Source organism: Urocitellus parryii, chromosome 2 (genome assembly GCF_045843805.1).
Source record: "Urocitellus parryii isolate mUroPar1 chromosome 2, mUroPar1.hap1, whole genome shotgun sequence".
In the NCBI taxonomy this organism is placed as follows: Eukaryota; Metazoa; Chordata; class Mammalia; order Rodentia; family Sciuridae; genus Urocitellus; species Urocitellus parryii.
Genome location: NC_135532.1, coordinates 133,975,834 through 133,997,743, shown reverse-complemented (window position 1 = coordinate 133,997,743; position 21,910 = coordinate 133,975,834). Strand labels below are relative to the sequence as shown.

Genomic DNA, 21,910 nt, shown 5'->3' with positions numbered 1-21,910 from the left:
TACAGAAGAACTTAGTCTGTCCTAACAGAGAGATTCATTCCCTTTAAACACATGCTTGAAGTCAATGAACTTCTTGTTTTAAAAACACTACATATGTATCAATTTTTATGCTGCTACTATAACAACACCCTTGAGGTCAGCTAATTTTATAAAGAAAAGAAGTTTATTAAATTCATAGTTTCTGAATATTCAAGGATATAGATCTAGCTATCACCTCAGCTCTGGAGTGAATGTAAAGCCAGGAACGTGTACAGAAGGAAATTATCATACTGCCAGACATGAATCCAGAGATCAATTTAAGGGTCAGGCTCAGGTTTGTATAACAGCTTTCTTTCATGAGAATAAATTCAATAAATTCAATCCCATGAGAACTAGCCCAATCTCTTACAAAGGCAGCACCCCTAGGAGGACCAATAAACCTCCCATCATCTTCACATTGCCATGTTACAGACTAAGCCTCCCATGCTTGAACCCATAGGGCACAAACCACATCAACACTTCAGCAAAATTTATATTCAGATTGTAAATTGCATTAATTTGTCAGTTTCTTTATGTTTGTGTGTGTGTGTCTAAATATGGCTCATTGGTCAGGTGTCAAGAAAATTAGAAGATATTTCAATCTGAGCTGTGACTCAAAAAGAACTCTACTTTACTCTATGACACACCAACTTTAAAAACCAAAACCAAAGTCTAGGATTAGGCTCTCTTAGTTATCTAGAAAGAACATATTTTATAGCAAAAGATTGCTACTATTTTATCTGGTAAACTCCAAACATTTAGAGTTTGATATTACAAATAAAAATGAGGATATGGTGTTGGGTGTGCCTATGATCCCAGCAAAAATGGAGGCCCAGGAAGGAAGATAGCAGGTTAAAGGCCAGCCTCACCAATTTAGCGAACCATGTCTCAAAATTTAAAAAAAGTAAAAATAAAAAGGTTGGAGATGAAGCTCACTGGTAACCTATCCTTGGGTTCAATCCCCAGTACTGGGGGGAAAAGGGGAGTAATATGGTGATTTCAATTACATCATTTCACAGAACTAATCCTCTTAGATCTACTTCTCATTAGTGGGAAAGAGCATATCAATCACTGTATAAATAAAGACTACGTTAAACAGAGATGAGCATCCAACTAATTTGGCAGGGAATTTCTTGAGCTTTGAAGAACATGGTGTAAGTATCAATTATTTGTCACAATAGAAGGTCTTACATGTTAGAAAAATGAAATAAAAGGGAAAACCTTAAATAATAATACATTTTAATAATATTAGCTAGTCTCTGTCAAATCTGAGCAAAGAATATAAAAATCACAGTGAAAGTTGAAATAGAATAAAATGGCATATTCTTTCTTTTCTTTCTTTCTTTTTTTTTTTTTTTGGATGCAATACTGGCTATTGAACCCAGGGGTGCTCTATCACTGAGCTACATCCTGGATCCTTTGTATTTTTTGAGACAGGGTCTCTCTAAATTGCCAAGGAACTTGAAATCCTGGTCCCTCAGCCAGGAGTAGCTGGGATTACAGGCATGCACCACCCCACCATCTGCTAAAAAGGCATAGTTTTCTTATGTTTTTATCCCATAAACTATAAAAGGGACACACACACACACACACACACACACACACACACACACCTGTATCTTTTCATTTGCTCAGTATTGTCTTTTAAGAATAAATGATCAGACTTTAAATTTATTTTTAAAAATAAATAAGTGTAATCGTGCTCTCAGCATTTTAAAACATCTCTTAAAATGTACTTTGGAAAAAAAAAGAATTCTCAATAGTCTGAAATGTCTAAAAGTACAATTTTAATTCTTATGAACTCAATGAAAAATGAAGAATATATATTACATGGAGATCTTAATTTCTCCACTCTTTTATTTGTTCTTTGGTTGGCAGTTTTCTGTATTCTTCCCTTGGGTGTGATTGAGTCTAAGTGGCTATTTGGGCCCACTTTAAGACTTCCAGATTGTTGGATAGGGTTTTTATGCTCACAGAGTTGAAAGAACCACATAAGAGTTTAATCGGCTCTAACAAATTCATGGAATTCATTTGTTAGTCAGTGAAAAATATTTTCAGAGATGTATTAGACATATTAAAATGGCTACCAATTGTCAATAATGAGAAAATTCTCAGACTGTAATCTTAGTACACAATATCAGCCATCGATAGTATTGACAGAGTCTTTACCCCAGGGTGACATACCATGATCCTTAGGAATGGGGCAAGGAAATGGCAAAATCTGCATTTATTCTCTCTTTTTTTAAAAAAAAATATTTTAGTTACAGATGAACACAATATCTTTGTTATTGTTTATTTAATTTTATGAGGTGCTGAGGATCAAACTGGGTGCCTCACAGGTGAGAGGCAAGCGCTCTGCCACTGAGTCACAACCCCAGCCCTGTTTATTCTCTTTTTATAAGAGAATAAAGAAATACAGCTTTTTAAACACACAGGGTGAAACTTTAAACTTCCCTGGGTATGGAAATCAAACATGTCATTTAATCAAGCACTTTAATATACACCTGTCATATATGGTGCTGGAGGTCTCCCAAGTAGGCAGGACTTGACTCAGCAGCCTGTACTGCCTGCTTGGCTTTCATGGTTCTAAGGCACACTTAAGATTATATGAGCCTAGTTAAGTGGATTTAGTGTCTATGTTAGCTAATTTTAATAAAACTAGCATTCACATGGGGGCAAGTAGCTTCAAAGGATCCTTGCAAATAAACCACAGATTGAAGATTTTATAAGTACCAATGAGTCATATAAAAATGGCAAAGCTGACATTTTTTTCTCTTTGCTTTTAAAAATGAGCTTGTGGACCACAATATTACAAAGTAGAAACCATGACAATTTAATCCTATTTGACAAGAATTCAGCCCTCAGAATTATCAAGAAGACTATTATATAGATTTAAATACACTACGATTAACAATGAACTGCTTTTTAAATGTGTTACCGCACTTCTGTGTCTGTGAGAATTGTCCTTTTCAGCTGTAACAACCATAAAAACCAAACATTAAACTGCTCCTAAGTCTTCCAAACCTCTGGATGACAAAATGAAAAATGAATATCTTAAAAACAATGGAGATTTTTCCCGAGCACATATATTTTAAAAAGAGTATTTGTTTTAAAAGTTATACTATAAAGCAGAATTACTATTTTAAAATACTAATTCCATCTTTAAATTTGTATCTTCCATGTATTAATATATATATTATATATATATTATATATATAATATATATATTATATGAATGGTATGGTATATTATTACCTTGGTAAATGTATATAATTTACAAATGCTTCTGTGAATTAAGTGTTCTTGCTTCAAATATTTCTACTAACTGATGTAGGTAATCTGACATTTAATTTTAACAGTCTAGAACTCTGTGCTATTCAATATGGTAGCTACTAGGCACAGGTTACTACTGAGCACTTAAAAGGTGGCTCATATTACTGAGGAACTGCAGTTATAAATTTTATTTCATTTTAGTTTATTTAAATTTTAAAAATAAAGCAGTGCAAATAATGTTTCCTGTTTTACACAACTGTACTGTTTGATAGAGTGATATTTTACTTCAGCTGTGGAAACTTAGCATCTGAATTGGGATGTTCTCTAAGTATAGACCATACTTCAAACTATAAAAATGCAAATTATCGTATTAGTAATTTTATGTTGATTCAATTTAGAAATATTCTGGATATATGAGCTTGAATGGGATAAATGTTTAAAGTTAATTTTATCTACTTCCTTTGCTTTTCTTTAATGTGACTATTATATAATTTAAAATTATATATGTGGATTGCAGTTTATTTCTATTAGCTAATACTGGTCCAGAGGCAGCAGGTGATGGATAGAAATATTTACAACAAGAATATTTAAAAGAAGAGACTCATTACTTATTAAGATTCAAGACTAGACTAATAGACCAATTTTCAACTTAAAAGGTGTACATGTGCAAATTTTAATATAAAAATATTTTTAATTCAGATTCACTGAACTCAACTAGGAATTTCTGTGGTTATCTACTGTACAACATTTGAGTTACACACAATTAATTAATTATTTGGGCAATAAGTTGCAGTTATGTAATTTTAATTTTATTTCTAAAAAATAGATTTTTTACAACTATATGAAGGCTGGAACACAAGCAAAAGATAGGAAAATGATGATATTTTTAAGATATCTTTTAAATAGTATTTTAATAGCTCTTTTAAAGAGAATAATAGGAAAATTTGGGGTTTCTTGATCATATGATACTAGTGTTTTTAAAATATCCAAATAAATTATCCTTTTCTTTTAAGGATAGCTGACAAATCAGGCTAACTACACAGAACTACTTTTCTTTTTAATCAAATTCGCTGACTCATTCCTCACACTAATGGGGCAGAAAAGTGAAATAGTCAGTAGTTTTCTCATACAAAACAATATCAGTTAGAAAATTCATCTTTGGAATGCACACATATGGATAAAAGACCTCTATGTAATACTTTTTATAAATCGCCTTCTTAGGTCTCTTGGCCATTGGTTTATCTAGCAACACCATCTGGAGGCTGACACTGGGAATAAGTAGAGAAAAGGTAACTCATGGGGTATTGGTTCTGATGAACAGAGCATATTAGAATCTGGGTCATGAATAAGCTTGAACTACAGGGTTGGAACTTTTTCTATCTTAAAGCATTTATATCATAGAATTCTGTTTTTCTAATTGTCCCTTAAAATATGAAGTCTTACATGAGAAACTTCTTTTGAATGTTTACGGCTTAGAATACCTTTGATTTTTCAGAAAAGTTGCTCTATTTCACATCCTTTCTGATGTTAAGAAATATATAAACCCTGATAGAGTTTCTGCTGCAAGTCTGCATGCATCAGCTCTGGAAATGTTGAGACTTTTTATTCTCGTTCTCTTCTACCTTCCTTAGCCTTGATTCATTACTTCCATAACCATAATTTTATTGTATGTCCTCCCACAAAACTATCACAAATACTCTCTGGAAAAAGGATAGGCAAAAATAGGTAAATGGATTACTTATTTAATTACTGCTAATAAATATAGAATTATATAGACTGTGGTGAAATATTATTTAAGAGATAGGTGGATTTTATTCTAACAATGTAGGTTAGCCTAAAATCAGATAAAAGCAATGGATGCCTGATATGTGGTCCTTCTAAACATGTTCTTTCAGAAAATAAATCCATCATTGCTGGGTATGGTGGTGCACACCTGTAATCCTAGCAGCTTGGAAGTCTGAGGCAGGAGGATCAGTAGTTCAATGCCAGCTTTAGCAGGAGCAAGGCACTAAGCAACTCAATGAGACCCTGTCTCTAAATAAAATACAAAAAATAGGGCTGGGGATGTGACTCCTTAGTTAAGTGCCCTGAGTTCAAGAAAGAAAGAAAAAAAAAAAGAAAAGAAAACCATCATGAGCCACAGACTGTAAACTGTTTAGTAAATATGACACAGATTGTCTAGAACAAAAGGGCCCAAAACACAATCTGAAAAACAAATTTCTTGTGACATGAAGCAGATACAATTGTGGTATATTTCAAGGGAAAACACTATCAATTGAAACAATCTATTTTTTTTTACTCAAATTTAATAATGCATCTTTCTTAAATCTTATTTTCATGCAAAGTAAAAAAAACTTCAGTATTTTAGCATAATTAAATAATACAAAATCACTACATATCTTTTACTCAGAAAAAAAATGTTGCTCCTGATTATGGTATTATTACCACAAAGAATTCTTTTAATAATTTCTATTTGAGTGTGTCACATATTTGCCAAGATAACTGACTTCTCTAGGAAATACACCTTTTCTTTTCTTTCCAGAGCTCAAATGAAAGAAGCCAGCAAATACTTTAACACAAATTAATACTCTCTTGGATATGTCTCATCTCAGTGACATGCCTTGGCTCTTTAGAAAGCTTTTGAGAAGGTGACTTTACCAATATGTAAGTCAGTTGGAAAATATTACTTGTTTCAGGTTCAGGAAATTTTTCTAAAAATAGCAATTCATTTTATAGTCCTCACTGTATATGGTTCCATTAAAAGACATGGAACAGAGAGGTGGCAGAGAGGGCAATCAAGAGTTAAAGATCTCTTGTACCAAACTCAGTCTATTTGTGACAGCAGTTGAGCACCTGTAATTCAATTCAAGACTGATGAGGTATCAGAAGGAAAAGTTAAAGAAACTACAAAAAGGATTTTCTTTTTCCTCTTGTCTTTATAAAAGAGCAACCTTAACTTGAGTCTGAAAATCCTTTAGGTACCAGAGTCCATTATATATATATTGTTCCACTACAAAAGACACTTCTCTAAAGGACTTGGGAAGATTTTTACTACTTCTAATGGAACAAATGGGGGGTACCATTAACAAGGTTTTATCTCATTTATGTGAGACCCGAAGTGAGGACTTTGTATACAGATGCCTAGTTCAGTTACCTACCAACATTTTCCATCACTTCTTTTCTCTGTAACCCTAGATATACTTACCCTGAGAAGAGGACACAGTGCATTCATTTACATGTTGATTGATAACTTCTGTGTACAGAGTACCCTGCCAGTCTTAAAGAAATTGGATAACTAGATAAGTTATATATAAGTTATATATAAGTTATATATAAATATAAGATGAATATAAGATATTTATATTCTGGTTTAGGTGGGAAGACATTGGCCATATTCAGCAGTTAATATATATATTATATATAATATGCCAATATCTGGAATTGGCTTCATGCATGCCAAAGTGAATACTAGGCTGAAAGAAAGAGAACAGAGGAGTCAACTGACCCCAGGATTGAAGGTAGGGTGATATTGGGGCTATGATGACTCAGATGGATATATGTGGCAAGTTAAGTAGTTGGAAATGAGCCTGGTAGGTGGTAAGAAGTCTAGCCTGGCATGAGTGGAAGAGGCTTCACAGAAACCAATAGGTCTTATGGTTCGGGTCTTAAGTGTTCCCTACAAGGTTGTATGCCAGCCTGTGACAGGATGTGGCAGAATCTTTAGGAGTTGGGGCCAGTAGATGAATGGGGGCATGCCCTAGGAGGGGATATTGAATTCTGACCCTGATGCTCCTCTCTATTTGATTTCCAGTCACCATGAGATGAACAAGTGTTTCACTATGCAGTCCCTGACATAACATTCTGCCTTGCCGTATACCCAAACAATGGGGTCAAGCAATTATGGGCTACAACTTCTGAGATTAGTAGTCAAACAAGATCTTCTTCCTTTTAAGTTGATTTTCTCAGGTATTTTGTCACAGAGACAGAAACCTGACTAACAAAGAAGTGAAAGGTTGCTAAGAAAAGGAACAATGCTTTTAAAAGACATGGAATGGCAGGAAAGATCTAAAAAGGAGCCCAGATTCAGTAAGAACCATTTAGTAATGGGGAACAGAGGAAAAGGTAAAGAAAATTCATGCTCTTGTGAATTTTTAAAGTAGATTCCTGGTTGTGATGTGAGATGGAATGGCTTGTGAGTAAATTTGTAGGATCGGGGCTCAGCTAGAAGCCCATCTGGTTTCCTAAAGTGAGGAGGTAGGAGCAATGGGAATACAGAGAAGGAGACTGATAAAAGGTATTTTTTTTTTAAACTGAACAGTACTAATTTAACCTAAAAAGACAAAAACAAAGGAGCAATAGCTAAATGTTTACTCAGTAAGTAGTTCAAAGAAAGTCTTCAGAAAGGGAAAGAGAAAGAATAAACAAGTTGTGCTGGCAGATGAAATTGCAGTCTATTTTTAAGGCAAATCAGCCACAGTGGGTGGAACCCCAAAGATCATGGTACTAGGTCAGGGCAAGGTGGGGAGTCCTGCTGTTTCTCTTGTTGAGGAAGCATCACAGGACAGAAAAAGCTATTCAAACACAGAAGAAAAGGGGCGGGGGAGCAGGATCTATGCTGTCATTTTCTCATTGTTTGGAATAAAGGCGAAAATTGACCTTGCTTGAGAAAAAGACCTATATCTTCATTTAGGGAAAAAAAAAATATGTGTAATTGTTCACTTTTCATGGCTTTTTCTTAGAACCGAAAGATGAGAAGGAAGAGAATCTGTATGCTGTCTCTAAAGACGGAAAATGACTCTCCTATTTTCTTGGTCTATAGATTCAGTATCTAGGTAAGGGCTAATGATCTCCTCAAACCCTCTCCCTCTGTATTTCCCATTTCAAAGACCACACTTGCAGGCTGGGGTTGTGGGTCAGTGGTATAGCACTTGTCGGGCATGTTTGAGGCATTGGGTTCAATTCTCAGCACCACATATTAAAAAATAAACCAACTAAAAATATATATATTAAAAAAACCACATATGCTCATTTCACTTATAGAAAGCATTTTGTGGGTGTGTGGGTGTGTGGGTGTGTGTTTTTTTTTTTTTTTTTTTTTTGCAGGTGATCTCTCTATTTGGAATTTTGCATTTTTTTACCTCAGCTGCTTGTTTAACAATTTATCCAGTTTCTAACTATCTTACCGCTTTTTAAATTGTTTTGAAATATTTTATCCATATTTGAATATTTAACTTTGCAAATGCACAGGTAAAAATGTCCCCCCAAACTCCATCAGCATGAGAAGCACAAAAGAGGCCTTTCCCTAAATTCTCAGTCTATACTTAATCTCTACCGATATTTGTGGAGGTGAGATTTTGTCTTAGCATTCCATTCTTTAGGAAATACAACTTAACAAAATTTATATTAATGTTTAATGTTTTTTCTCACTGGGAATTATAGAGACGGATTGAGTCTGATTTTTTTCAACATTGTGAACACCAACTACTTGAACCTTATAGCAGGCACTTAACAAATGCTTGCAGAATTAATGACTGACACATGAATGAATGAGATAAAGGATAACGTCTTCAAAAATGAAAGAGAGAGAACAGAGGAGTCAACTGACCCCAGGATTGAAGGTAGAGTGATATTGTATTATGGTTTTCTTGGTTGCAATCCTTTGTGTACCTTGAAACAGGTCTTCAGTTCTGACCCCAGAAGGATGCTTCACTAGGAATGAGGAAAATTTATTTCATGTTGTATAACTTTATTCAAAATAACTGATATTAATAACTCAAGAAAGTCATAAACCATAGTCTCCCAACTTCCTCTCAGAATTTGCACAAAGACTATTTAAGATAATTAATAAAAATGCATCTTTTGTTAGGACAACTCAGAGAGCTTAAATGAGGCTATTTTAATAACAAAGAAACATTATAATGTTAAGAAGACATCATAGTAGAGATTCTTGCATTATGATCTCTTATATCAGTCAGCCTATGGAATCATATGAATCTTATTGATCTATAGTCATTCGAGGCAGAAATTTAAATGAACTTTCCATAAAGCTGTTTTGATTAATTCCATTCTCTTGTCAAGATCTCTGTTGGTCTATGTGAATGACAGATTCCCACACTCACCTGAGCCAGCCAAGATTCTATGAGCAAAATTCTGCCTCAGATACTGATGAAAAACCATCTCAATATAAGGTCTAGGCTTTTTGTGTCTTTAACAGAATGTCTACTTTGATTAAGGTCTAGGATTACCTGAAATTAAAAAAAAAAAAAGAATCTTGCATTAATCTGCTCAATGTCCTATAATTATTTCCCATTGTTCTTAGAGATACTAAATCTTTAGCAAGGTGCCACACAGGCTACTATTTATGTCTTCAATCTTACATAAGAGTGCCCATGCTTTTCTCACAGTATTCCAACTGGGTTTGCACAGGTCCTTAACAAGCAAGGACTCCTCTTTCCTCTGGCTTTCTTCAGTACTCCCTTTTTTGCCTCCTCCTCCTCTCTATGATCACATTGGATCAACATCTGTTGATTCTCCAGATCCAGTTTAAATTCATTCCACAAATATTTTCTGAGCAAATACCACATGCCAGGGACTGTAGGAGTCTTTAGAGAGTTAGACAATAATAAAACAAACAATACTAATATAAACAAGAGCAATCAGGGATGATAGATATAGCACAGAATTTTAAAAGGAAGATAACTTGTGTGACATTTTGGCTCTTTTTCGATTGAACATAAATTGCCTCTGAGTAGATGATATCCAAACCACAATCAGAAAAATAAGGAACTGGCCCTACGAAGATCCAGGGTGGAAAGAACAGCACATATAAAATACCTAAAATGGAATGAGTGTGGGGCATACGAAGAGTGAAAGATTGTGCTGGAACAGAGAAAAACATGTGAGATGAAGTGAGAGATCCCAGCCAGGACTTGTTCGTGCTGGGTTTTGCCAGACAAGGCAGGAAGGAAGTTTAATTTTATTTTAAGTGAATAATGGGAAGCCAATGGAGGATGTTAAGCAAAGAAGTGAGCTGGTGTAGTTCATGCTTTTAAAAGATAATCTGATTTTGCAATGTGGAGAATGAATTACAGGTAGACAGCAAAAATGAAAGAGGGAGACAATGTAGGAAGTTCAGGGAGATGTGGCCGAGTTTGGTAAAGGGGGAAATAGAAAGAAGGACAGATCCAGGATTGTGTTAGAATAATTCAATAAGAACATCTGATGGACCGTGTGTTGAACATGAAGAAGAGAGCTGAATCAGAAAATATCAAGTTTTGCTGGATGGTCCATATAGATGGCAAGGCAATGCCACCCACATAGCGCTGTGCTGAAGAGAAGGTTCACTTAATATTACTTGATTTGAATGACTAAGATACTTAGCTTCTCTGCTTTTTTTTTTTTTTCATTTATAAAATCTGGAAAGTTGCTAACTTACCTCATATGGCTTCTGTGAGAATTTAATATTGTTGTTCATGAAAACTGCTTAAAACAAGTTTTGGAATATAATAAGTCCCACATGAATGTGGCTATTATTATTATTGCTGTTGTTGCAATTATTATTATAACCTGTTATTATAACACAGATATGGAAGGCAATGAAATAAGGGAGCCTGAGGAATTCAGCACGTTCCAGCCACATTAAGATTGAGATATTCATTAGCCATCCACCTGGGGGTGGGAGGCAGAAGCACAGGAAAGGCTGGTGTTCTGAGGAATGGTCAGTCCTGAAGATGCAGTTTTCTCAGGCGCAGATGCAGAAAATCACTTCTACAGAGAAAGACTGAGAGAGATTAGAACAGAGAAGCGGCTATGGAATTGGCAATCTCGAAGTCCTGAGGATTCTCAACAAGGATTTTCTCAGTGGAGTCTAAGAAATGGAAACCTAAATGTCACCTCCCCAGGAAACCTTTTTTGAGATTCTGGAATAGACTAGCTCCTTTTTCATTGAACTTGTCTTTTCTCTAGAATTCATACAGGTAATCTCAAAGGGAGCTGGGAGTTGACTTTTCACTAAACCGTTATCCACGTGCCTTCTCTGATTGCTAGTAAGATAGCAGGTACCATGTCTATCTTGTTTTTCATAATAATCACAATAATTAATAAAATGTCTAGGCATATGATTACTCAATTTATAATGAACAAATGTAGGTAAAACACATTTTTTTCTTCTTTTAACTAATATCAACATTAACTAATGTACTTACTTTCAGGTTATTTCTAAATTTTCAGAATAACTAAATAGTTGGCTGTGTTCCAAGCCTCCTAATATCATTTTGGAAGGAGTAGATGGAAGAAAAATAATGAAGAGATGATTTAGTTTGCACAGCATCATTACCTATCTAAAGTTATTTTGTCTTTCTTTTTTTTATTCCCACAATACAAACAGTATCTACACTCAGGGAGCTCATTTTAACACTCAATCTAAAGTTGATTACCATCTAATCATTGACAAAAAAAAAAAAAAAAAAAAAAAAAACCAGTTGAGACAACTGTTAGAAAGAAATCCATGAACCAAATTAATGTCCATTTTTCTAAATTGGCTTTGGCCTTATCTTAATAAAAGTGAAATCACCAAATATCTCAGCTCTATTGCATTGGTTAGCTATTTGCTGAAATGACAGTATGAAAATTGTAAGCATTTATTATTATTATGTTTGTGAGTTTTACGGAGTGTTGCTATGAATAATCACACACTGAAGGCCTTTTTGCATCTTCTAATAACATGAAGACTACCAGACAATCCCTTTATTGTTCCTGGTTCCAGGTAAAAACAATAAAACTCATGGGATACATTTGTCTGTATAGTGAGGGTAAACATTTGTTTTTTGATTCTTATGTATGTTTCTTCATATGATATTGATAATTATGATATTCAATTTAGTCTCCCTTTTACTGTGGTCCTTGAAAACTCCAACCTTACATGTTCATGGCCTAAGTCTCTGGGTCTTTTTCTATTTTTTATATATTACTATTCAAATATGATTTTTGAAACTAAATTATTTGTGTATGCATGTGTCACAAATTACTTCCACTTTCTCAAGATAGAAGGAGTATGAATAAATTAAAGAGAGGATGTCCTTCAGTCTTCCCTCTGGTCTCAGGGATAAACCACTCTTTGTGGTCTTGTTCAACTGCTACCGATTCCAGTAACTCATATTAACTCCAAGGACAAGCTAAAACCTTCTCCTTTTGTGTCCCAAGATCACACTGGGACACACTGTAGGATATAATCATCATATAAAATCCAATATTTGATTGTATACTACTCTTAAATATAAGGTCACATTTGAGTGTTTTTGTTATTTTTCTATAGGTTTTGATTTTTTTATTTTATAATGAGACAGAAACAAAAATAATGCAAACAAGAATAAAAATTATTAAAATGTTATACTGCTTGAGGAAATAATATGCTTTGCTTTTTAAATCATGAGCAATATACAGATTTTACAAACCTTGCTCCTAGGCTGTTAGGATTAAAATATGAATTTCAGTCATGGCATCCCCATTAAGCTATTTGGTATATTCTATTTTTATTTCCATTTTTTGTTGTTCTGATTTCTTTTCTTATATGCAAAGTGACTTTATAATATAAAGGAATTAATAAACATATTATAAACATATATCAGAATACAATTACTACATTCTACTGATGGTTTATTTCTCTCTCAATTAAATCAAAAGCTGTTTAAAAATAAGGATAGTGTTGTCCTTGCTTTTTATCTCTCATGCAAAATATAATTGCTGAAACAAGTATTATTTGGTGACAGATCACACCAAAGTTATAGTTATTTCTGTCATTTGTCTGATAAAACTTGTAGCATTACTACAACCTAGTTATAAGAATCAACAAATTTCATTAACTAAGTCTAAGAGAAGAAAGATAAATTTAGAAGTTTATTAAAACTGATAGGCAGTAAAGATGACAGATTATTATTTTAAATGATTTAGCCTTATATGACATTATAAAGTAAACTAAATGAAATTTGTCAAATACAAGTAGATGGGATACGGCTTCAATTTTTTTTTAATGGGTGAATGGTGTGGATACTGTTTTATTCATGAAAATATTTGATTAGATCTTTTTTAAAGAATTTGCAAGACTTCCACATATATATCAATAGCTTTGAAATATTTAAAGGCATATTTTCTATAATAAATAACATGGGCTAGAATTACAAATTGTATACTTGCCTCCAAAATATCCATATCAGGACAAAAGTGACTCATTACATTTCCAACAGATAAAGAATCTTATGTTTGCCCAAGTTAGATCCTTAGAGTGATGTTAAAATTTTTCTGAATTACTCTAAAATAACTTATAAATTATTTCTAAATATAAAGAGGTACTTAAGATAGTTTTTAAATACTAAATTACTTAATGCATTGTTTTCATTTTTTTGAGACTTAAAAATACATTATCATTTAAGTAGTTTCTATTTTCAAAAAAGTTTAGTGCATAGTATCTCATCCAAACAGTAAATGATTCATTTAATACTCTCTTTCAATTTTGATCTGATCCAAAGGACCCTGGAGGAGAATCCAACACTGTCCTCATTTATAATCATAAATTATAGTTCCAATCGAGTTATAATCAAATTATTAGATATTGATTCTTTTCCTCTTTAAGAACACATAATCAAAGCATTTCTCCCTAAGTTACCAAAATGATAATCTTTATTAATCATACATTAGAATATTAAAAAGTATGTACTAACAATTATTCTAAATACATTTTAAAGGACTATGTAATGATAGATTAATTACCAGATGGTAAAGAAAGCAAATATGGAAAGAGTTTATACAACACTGGCTAAAGACAAAAAAAATGTATATAGAAAGTAGCAGAAAAAATAATCAATACTCAGTGTATGAAACACGGCCAGCCAGAACTCAAACAAGACTTAGGGTAAAGTGGAGAAGTGAGGATGGAGCAGAGTCCTCCCTCGCCTTTCCTTTTTTGTCAATTTATGATCAATTCTTATCACCTTTTGAGGAGGAGAAAACATACATAACACAATAATAGTTAAACACTGTACATCACTGTTCTAAACAAAATCATCAAAGGTGGAGGACTCAACTCTGTTCTCATACTAGATCTTCACATCAAAGAGTTTTTTTTTCTTTCTTGTTCTTCCTACTTTGTAATGAACAAAAATTTCTTTTTAAACATAAAATGCTTTAAACTGGAGACTTGACCACCAGATAGTGGTATGAATTTTATTTCTGAAACATTATTATATTTCTACTTATCACCAAAAAAGTAAAGAAAAACAAGAAAGCAAAATGTGCAAGACTTTCCCCCCTAGGATGGCAAATTCAAAGCAAGACTAATTACAGTATCTGTTCCAGACATACTGACATGTTGCCAGTTGCCTTCGAGCAATAGTCTTAGAATTAGTTTGTTTGTAGGATGGATCCCCCAAATTTGTTTTCTTCACAACAAAACAACCAAATCAAAACACAGTTCAGGATTTTCTCTAATGTGGGTTCAAATCTCATTTTCTGTGTAATTTACCCAAGTGCAAACTAGACAGCAATACTTTTGGAACCCACTCCGAATAAACCTTGGCTTACCTTGTTAGTGTTAGAGAAAACAGTCATAAAAACAACCTCATAACTCTACAGTGCTCATTGCTGTGGTCCTGGGAAATGAGCTGTTGATCTGTTTTAGAGCGCCACTCATGCAAAGGGTGCTGAAACAAATGTTCTGATAATTTATTTTTCATGAATTAATCCACTTACATGTGCTTTCACAAGACCCAACACATATTTTTGGAAGAAAGTAACCAGAAGTCATCTAGAATTAATGTCTTAAGTTATGCCTCAAAGTGTTTCACTAACAAGGTTTTGTACTTTGTCATGTTGAGGGGTCAATAAAGGGCAATTTTGGCTGAGTATTATTATGTGTGTTTAGGAGAAAAAAAGAAATCAATATGGGTAAAACCAAGAATTCAGTAGAGCCAGAACAAGTATTTAACACTGAGAAAATCACCGCTTGTCAACACTTACAATGTTTACCATTGTACAAAGAACTCTTCAAGTTCTTCATCTGTTCTGCAATCCAACCATTTAGTGTGGCACATAAAGATAGATAACGGGCATGAAGGAAGGGCTCAAATCGGATCAATGTCCAGTCCTCACCACGTTTGAACACAGAAAAAGAAGAAAAGAAAGAAAAAGAGGGGAATGGGGGGGTCAGAGAAATAGCAAGGTATAGGGAGGGAAGAAAGGAAAGAAAGAAAGGGGGGAAAGGAAGGAAAGAAGGAAGGAGGAAGGGTGGGAAGGAAAGAAGGAAGGAAGGAAGGAAGGAAGGAAGGAAGGAAGGAAGGAAGGAAGGGAGAGAGGGAGGAAAGGAGGGAGGGTGGGTAAGTGGATAAAGAAGTAAAGCTTCTATCAACAAAACAACAAAGTTCATTTTTGCAAATTGCATTTTATGTTGGTACAACCAATGAAAGAAAAGGGCAACATAATGTGTGGCCAAAGAACTTAAAATAAAAACATATATGACTGGCTGAACATCCAAGTCCTTGAAAACACTGTAACCACTATTGATATTTAATTTTAAATTCTTCCTCTGCAACCTGGTCACTGCTCAGGATTTTCAACCTGCACCATTCAGAAATATATGAGCATAATAACCAATGAAAATAACTCAATCATAAACAATATCATAAATTAAGTTAAAGTATTGAAGATAAGTGAAGACCCTTACATAAAGTGTTCTATAGGAAACAAACAAGACTTAGATATTTAAGAAAACTAGAAACTCTTCTGTATCTTGTAATATGCAGAGTTTTCATGGATGAGAAGACACTCATCCCTGCCTATTGAAACTACAAAACTACTGAATTGATGCAGAACTAGACACTCGAACCATGAATACTTGAGCAAAGCTACAGAAATATTTCAAGCCTACTTTGATACAATGTATCTATGATATCACTCACCACTCTTTACATTTCTAAATAGCAAACTAGAAAAAGATTAAGACCTCACCTTTACCCAAGACATATGAACTTGATTTACAGAAAATTAATGTATTTTATATTTTGTGATTAGCATAAATGTGAAATTATGATTTCACAGAAGTTAGAATACTAATAGCTTCTACCAAAGAGGAAAAAACTTTTTTTCTCAATATGGTTGGAATATACAACATCAAATGATCATAAAAGAGAAGGTATTCCAAAATATTTTTTAAATATTTTAGAATAAAGAAAGTGTGATATATTTTTGTCAAAAAATTGATAGATTATACCTCGAATCTATATATCTATAACTTTTGAGAACGATTAATATTAAAAAAATAAAAACTTTTGAGGTCAAATTATGCTTTTTAAGCAAATTATGTTAATGAAAATATCATAGATAGAGATGTTTACTAAATGACATAGCAATTTTACTCTGAAAACTATAATAAAATTGGAGCAAATAACATTAAATTGGAAGGTTAGCACATTAGTTTTTTTTAAGTTTATTACATAAAATAACATGCCTACCTTAGACTACCTAGAAAGACATTTTATAAATAATATTTCTCTATACTTTTCTTCAAAACTGAGGATCTGTATGTTGTATTTATTTTATAGTTCCTTGGGGAACAGTATGCGTTATTAAACTGAACTATGTCATTTTATGATATCAATGTATGTTTTTCTAAATAACCCAATCAAAAAACATTGAGAACATATTTCTAATTATTATAGGACCAAAAAAAAAATTGCCTGCACAACAATAGCAAACAATCATTTCTCAAAGCCAGCCCAAACACATAATCAAGGAGAGAATATAAAATTGATTCTAAGGTCACCGCAAACCTCCAGCAATTTTACAGCATTGTAAAAAAGAAAAGTAGAAGAAGGAAAAATTCACCCAGGGACCAACTTTTTTTCCTAAGGCCTTGCCACTGTTACCTTTCACAGTCCTATAAAGCCAAACCAGGCAGTACATTCTCCAACAATGTGAGTGATTTCATTACCTTTTAGGTTCACATTTAAAAATCTTCCATAGCTATTCTTTGTCACATAGCTTGTGAACATTTATAGAACTCATTAGAACTATGAAAAATATTGGTTCATAAAGATCAACAAACACAGAAGGAGTGAAACAAATCTAAGCAACACAAAATGAGTCAATAATAAATCAAAAACCATCACATACTTCATGTATTATATGTGAAAACAAAAAAGAAATTTCTTACCAAGTACCCCAAGCCGATAGTTGACAGTGATGACGATCACATTGCCATAGCTCGCCAGCACACTCCCATCATATAAATTTCCCGTACCTTCCATGTATGAGCCACCATGGATATACACCATCACTGGCTTGGGACCTCCACTGTCCCGGATATCTGAAAAACAAATGGTTGGCAATTGTTCTTACCCTCAAAAAAAAAAAAAAAACAAAAAAACACAAATAACAAAGCAGAGAGTACATTTTCATTTTAGGGGCAGAGGGCATGATTTTAATATAGGTCTTTAAATTGCTGTTTTTCTTAAAGTGTTTCTTAAGCAGCTCATGTTAAGAACCATGGAGCAAGAAAACAATTGTCTTCTATCTGAAATTTAGTTTACAAATTATAAACTAAATTAAAAACTTGAACAATTTGAAAGTGGTATGAATTTTAATGCATTTTAGTTGATTCCGGAAGTGACAGTAAAACCAAAAGAAATAACCAATTGATCATGGCTCTTGGAGTACTTTTTAAAACTGATCTCATATGGAATTTATGAACCATAAGCTAAGGATGATGGTATCATTATTATTGTGAATAAACAATGTTTTTTTCATTTTTTATTTACTGTAGACCTTTGTATCAAATGCAGTATGATTACATTAAGTCATTTATGCTTCCATTTGTGGACATTATTATAGTATTATACTATTCATTGCAAGAAGTTTCATTTTACTCTTTGCATAGTATTAAACAAATGTTTTGGCAGTGAAGTCATATGTATCTGAGCTTCTGTCACTGTTGTATTTATGGGGAATGCCATTGAAATGTTGTTTTTTTTTTTTTTTAGGAAGTTCTGACCATTCACTAATTCCACCTAACCTGAACCTTTGGGAGAACAGAACAACAAAATGATAATTTTCACCTCTTTCTGTAGCTAACATACACTTCTTATCCCTATTTTGGTGCTCAATTTTAATCATATAACCTTGAAATAGGAGAAAGCTTAGTTTGAGTGTAAAGTGACAAAATTTATGGTGAGCTTAAAGTGATTTCTATAACTATATACTTTTCTAAGATGCATTTCTCACAATTATGTAATTCTCAATAAGGTTATAGGAATAACATATAAGGGAAATGTAAGAGAATTTTAATTAATATTATACATGCACTAATTTCTATAGGAAAAAAGCTAACATATTATGGTTTCATTATGTAGATTAAAATGTGATTTTGAATATATATAAACAAAACATTATTATTACATAGTAGCCCATGAGGTCTAATATCCAAAATTAAAATTATATCAAGTATATTATCTCTATTTTTATATCAATATTAAGTGTATCATTTAAGATTATGGTTTTGTTCCTTTGCTTCTAAAAAAAAGTTTTAATCAAATTCTCCTACAACTTTACATTTGAGGCACTAGTTTTCAGAATGAACTAACATGATACAAATTCATTGAAAGAACTGGTGATTATTTAGAGATTGGCTTACATTTCTTGTGAAAAATAATGACTAATTTGAATCCTTCCATTTTTCTACCATAATAGTAAAATGATTTCTATAAATGAAAAGTCCCTTAGGAGCAGAATTTTAGCTCAATTTGTTTGTCCAGATTTTCAAGTTGGAGAAATGTCTCATGGCAGAACTTAGAGACTTAATTTTTTTAAAAGACTATTTTAAATTGACTTAAAACCAGTGGAAAAATTCACCTCCCCACTCCTTTCCCCAAAGATGCATTTGAGAAGAATGTTTTGTTTTTAAGTAGTGAAAGGAAGATATTTTGATATTAAAATCATCTTCTAGATACAACTACATTTAAGAGGGAAAACCTGGATTTATTTTCTCTAGGAATCCTTGGGATAGAAAATGGTATTCATTCCTATGTAAAGAATTGGGGGCTTGTGTTATGGAGAAATTAGATTTACACCAAGGACATAATCCTTTTGAAATTGCTAAACTACAAACCTTAAATGCCTACTTTATACATACAGTTTTAGCTTCTTATTTTTCTACAGTGGTTGGCACTGAAGAAGCAATAATAAATTATTAAACTGAAATCATTAACTGACTGTTCACAGCAGAAGTTGTACTCTGCTAATTGTATGCTTGGAGGTAGCACAGAGGGAGGCTGTTTCAGAATTCTTCTTTAATTAAAATTACATAGAATTACAAAGCACCAACTGTGAACAGTAATGAAATCTTGGTAGAACCATCCAGTTCACCTGGAAAACAATACAGAGAAGACCTGCCACATTTTATACCTAATAACTGAATGAAGTGGACATTGTTAGGAAGCACTGAAAACATGACAAAAGATTTTAGAAGCTATTTTAAGAAGGATCTCTTTATTTTTACTTGAAAATTAGACTTGAAAGGATTACAGATAGCTTGGATTAATTTTAATTTTCAACTTATCTTTTCAAACTTTTCAAAGATTTCAGCCTTGCCCAATAATTTATAGAGAGTAGTTCTTTTCTAGAAAGTTCTATAAAGTTCTAATGCTGGGTTCTGAAAAATACTTCTTTATGCTTGGAGTAACTTTGAGTTAATACTTTAAGGAATATTAATTACTAAAACAGATAAAAGTCTTAGACATTAGAATCTTTAATATTGCTAATAAAATTTGGGGAAACATCAGAATTCTGAAAGAGCTTCTCATACAAAATAATTGTAATTCTTTGTTAGTGTTTTATCAGAATGATCCATCTCAGACTTTACTTCCTTGCATAATTGACTTTTTATGTTAATAGAAAATGTAAACAGTCCAAATTATAACTATTTTCTTTAAAAAAAACTAGATTATTTATAAATGAAATAGATATATCATATAGCATACCATTGAATATTTTAATAATATTTTAAGTAATTTTTAATTTTTAATATTTGTAATATTTTTATCATATTTTTAATAATCAAATTTCAGGGGTACATTTTTCTTCAGTGGGAGTATATTCAATGGACTTAAGTAATTTGTATTGAATTTATTAGAGCCAAATCATCCTTGCAGACCATGTCTTTTGTGTAACTCCTTTAAATGAGGTGCAACATGTGAGCTATATATTGTACTTAAGATCCCTTATTTGCCTAAACAGTTGCTACTAAAATCATCAGAACATTCTCAGAGATCTTCAAACACTAGCTCAGTTTCAGTACATTATAAATGTTCATCAAGCATTTTCTGTTTTTGCAATTTTTAAAAAGCTTGCTAACTACATATGGCTTTGAAAGGAGTCCAGTGTTATTGGAAAAATACTACCTGAATAATTATTTTCTTCTAAATTCTAATAAAGTATTTTAATTTTTCAAATTAATAAAATAAAAAACTTGGAATCTGAGTGTATATCATGATTTTAAACTTAGGAACTATTTCATCTTTTTGATAAATCAAAATTTTATATCACTTTAATAAGCATCAATAGATCTAGAGTGTTTAGTAGGAATTTATTTGTGCCTGACAAACAGGATTTGGGATCACAGATCCCTGTAATGACCCTAGTAAATAGTTAATAGTCACATAACTCCTTAAATATGTTTACTGGTTTCCTTCTTCTTAAAGGACTCACAAAGTGGTTAATTGACTATATTTTAGAGTTTGGAGCATTTAACGGTTTTAAACTTTTGAAACATTGCCTCAAGTAAATCTTTCTCCAACATATAAAGGAACATATCACAACATTTTGTGCTTTCTACTCGTTTTTATGGAATTTGATTATAATTCAGAACTGCCAAAATAATAACAGTTGGTTGAATTTGTGCTTGTTAACCTGGATATAACACAAAGTACATTTTTAGTTTTTAAAGTATACAAAAATCTATGAAGCAAGTTTAAGAAAGCTCTCTGTAGAATTTAAAATTGCATTTGAATATTGAAATGTTAATATTCAGATATTCTTAGCATTATTAACATACTTTTAAAGTCTCCCAAATTCCTAAATGAATTGGAGGATATCTGGGATGTTGCTTTTAACTATTTTTATCACTTCAGTTCTTTGTAAACTATGGAAATAGCCTATAAAATATACAGCTCTTTTGGTTATTATAAACCATACATGAAAAATGATACAATTGTGTTTGGCTTAGAGACAGCAAAAGGGCATTGGCTCACGAGATTAGAGTAAAAGCAGTCCACTGAGAAGTCTTCTGAGAGCATCAGTAACCCAGGAGCAAGTTGTGGACATAAGAGGTTAGTCTCAGAAAGCAGTGGCTGATACAGTACCTTGAAATCAGGTAAAACTATCAAGGTGTCACAGGTATGGCAAAATAATGGGGGAATTTCCTATAAATGAACAGAAAACCTGACTTCTGAGTGAAGTAAGCAAATAATTTATCAAGTAGTTTCTATTTTTTATGCCCACTGTCATTGATTCAATGTTTGAAACAACTAAGTCTGAAAATTAGACTCAGTTTTTAGTCCTACCCACATCTACAAAGTGA

General features: G+C 32.7%; 1 protein-coding gene across 6 annotated transcripts in view; it reads right to left on the bottom strand.

The window, feature by feature from the left end:
* Nlgn1 (neuroligin 1) overlaps positions 1 to 21,910 on the bottom strand; it is a 649,761-nt gene that overhangs the window by 431,424 nt on the left and 196,427 nt on the right. For all 6 annotated transcript variants that reach the window (XM_026382925.2, XM_026382928.2, XM_026382927.2 and 3 more), the window contains one exon: positions 17,492 to 17,644. In XM_026382925.2, the coding sequence (XP_026238710.2) occupies positions 17,492 to 17,644 (153 nt within the window). The remainder of the gene's footprint in view (positions 1 to 17,491; positions 17,645 to 21,910) is intronic.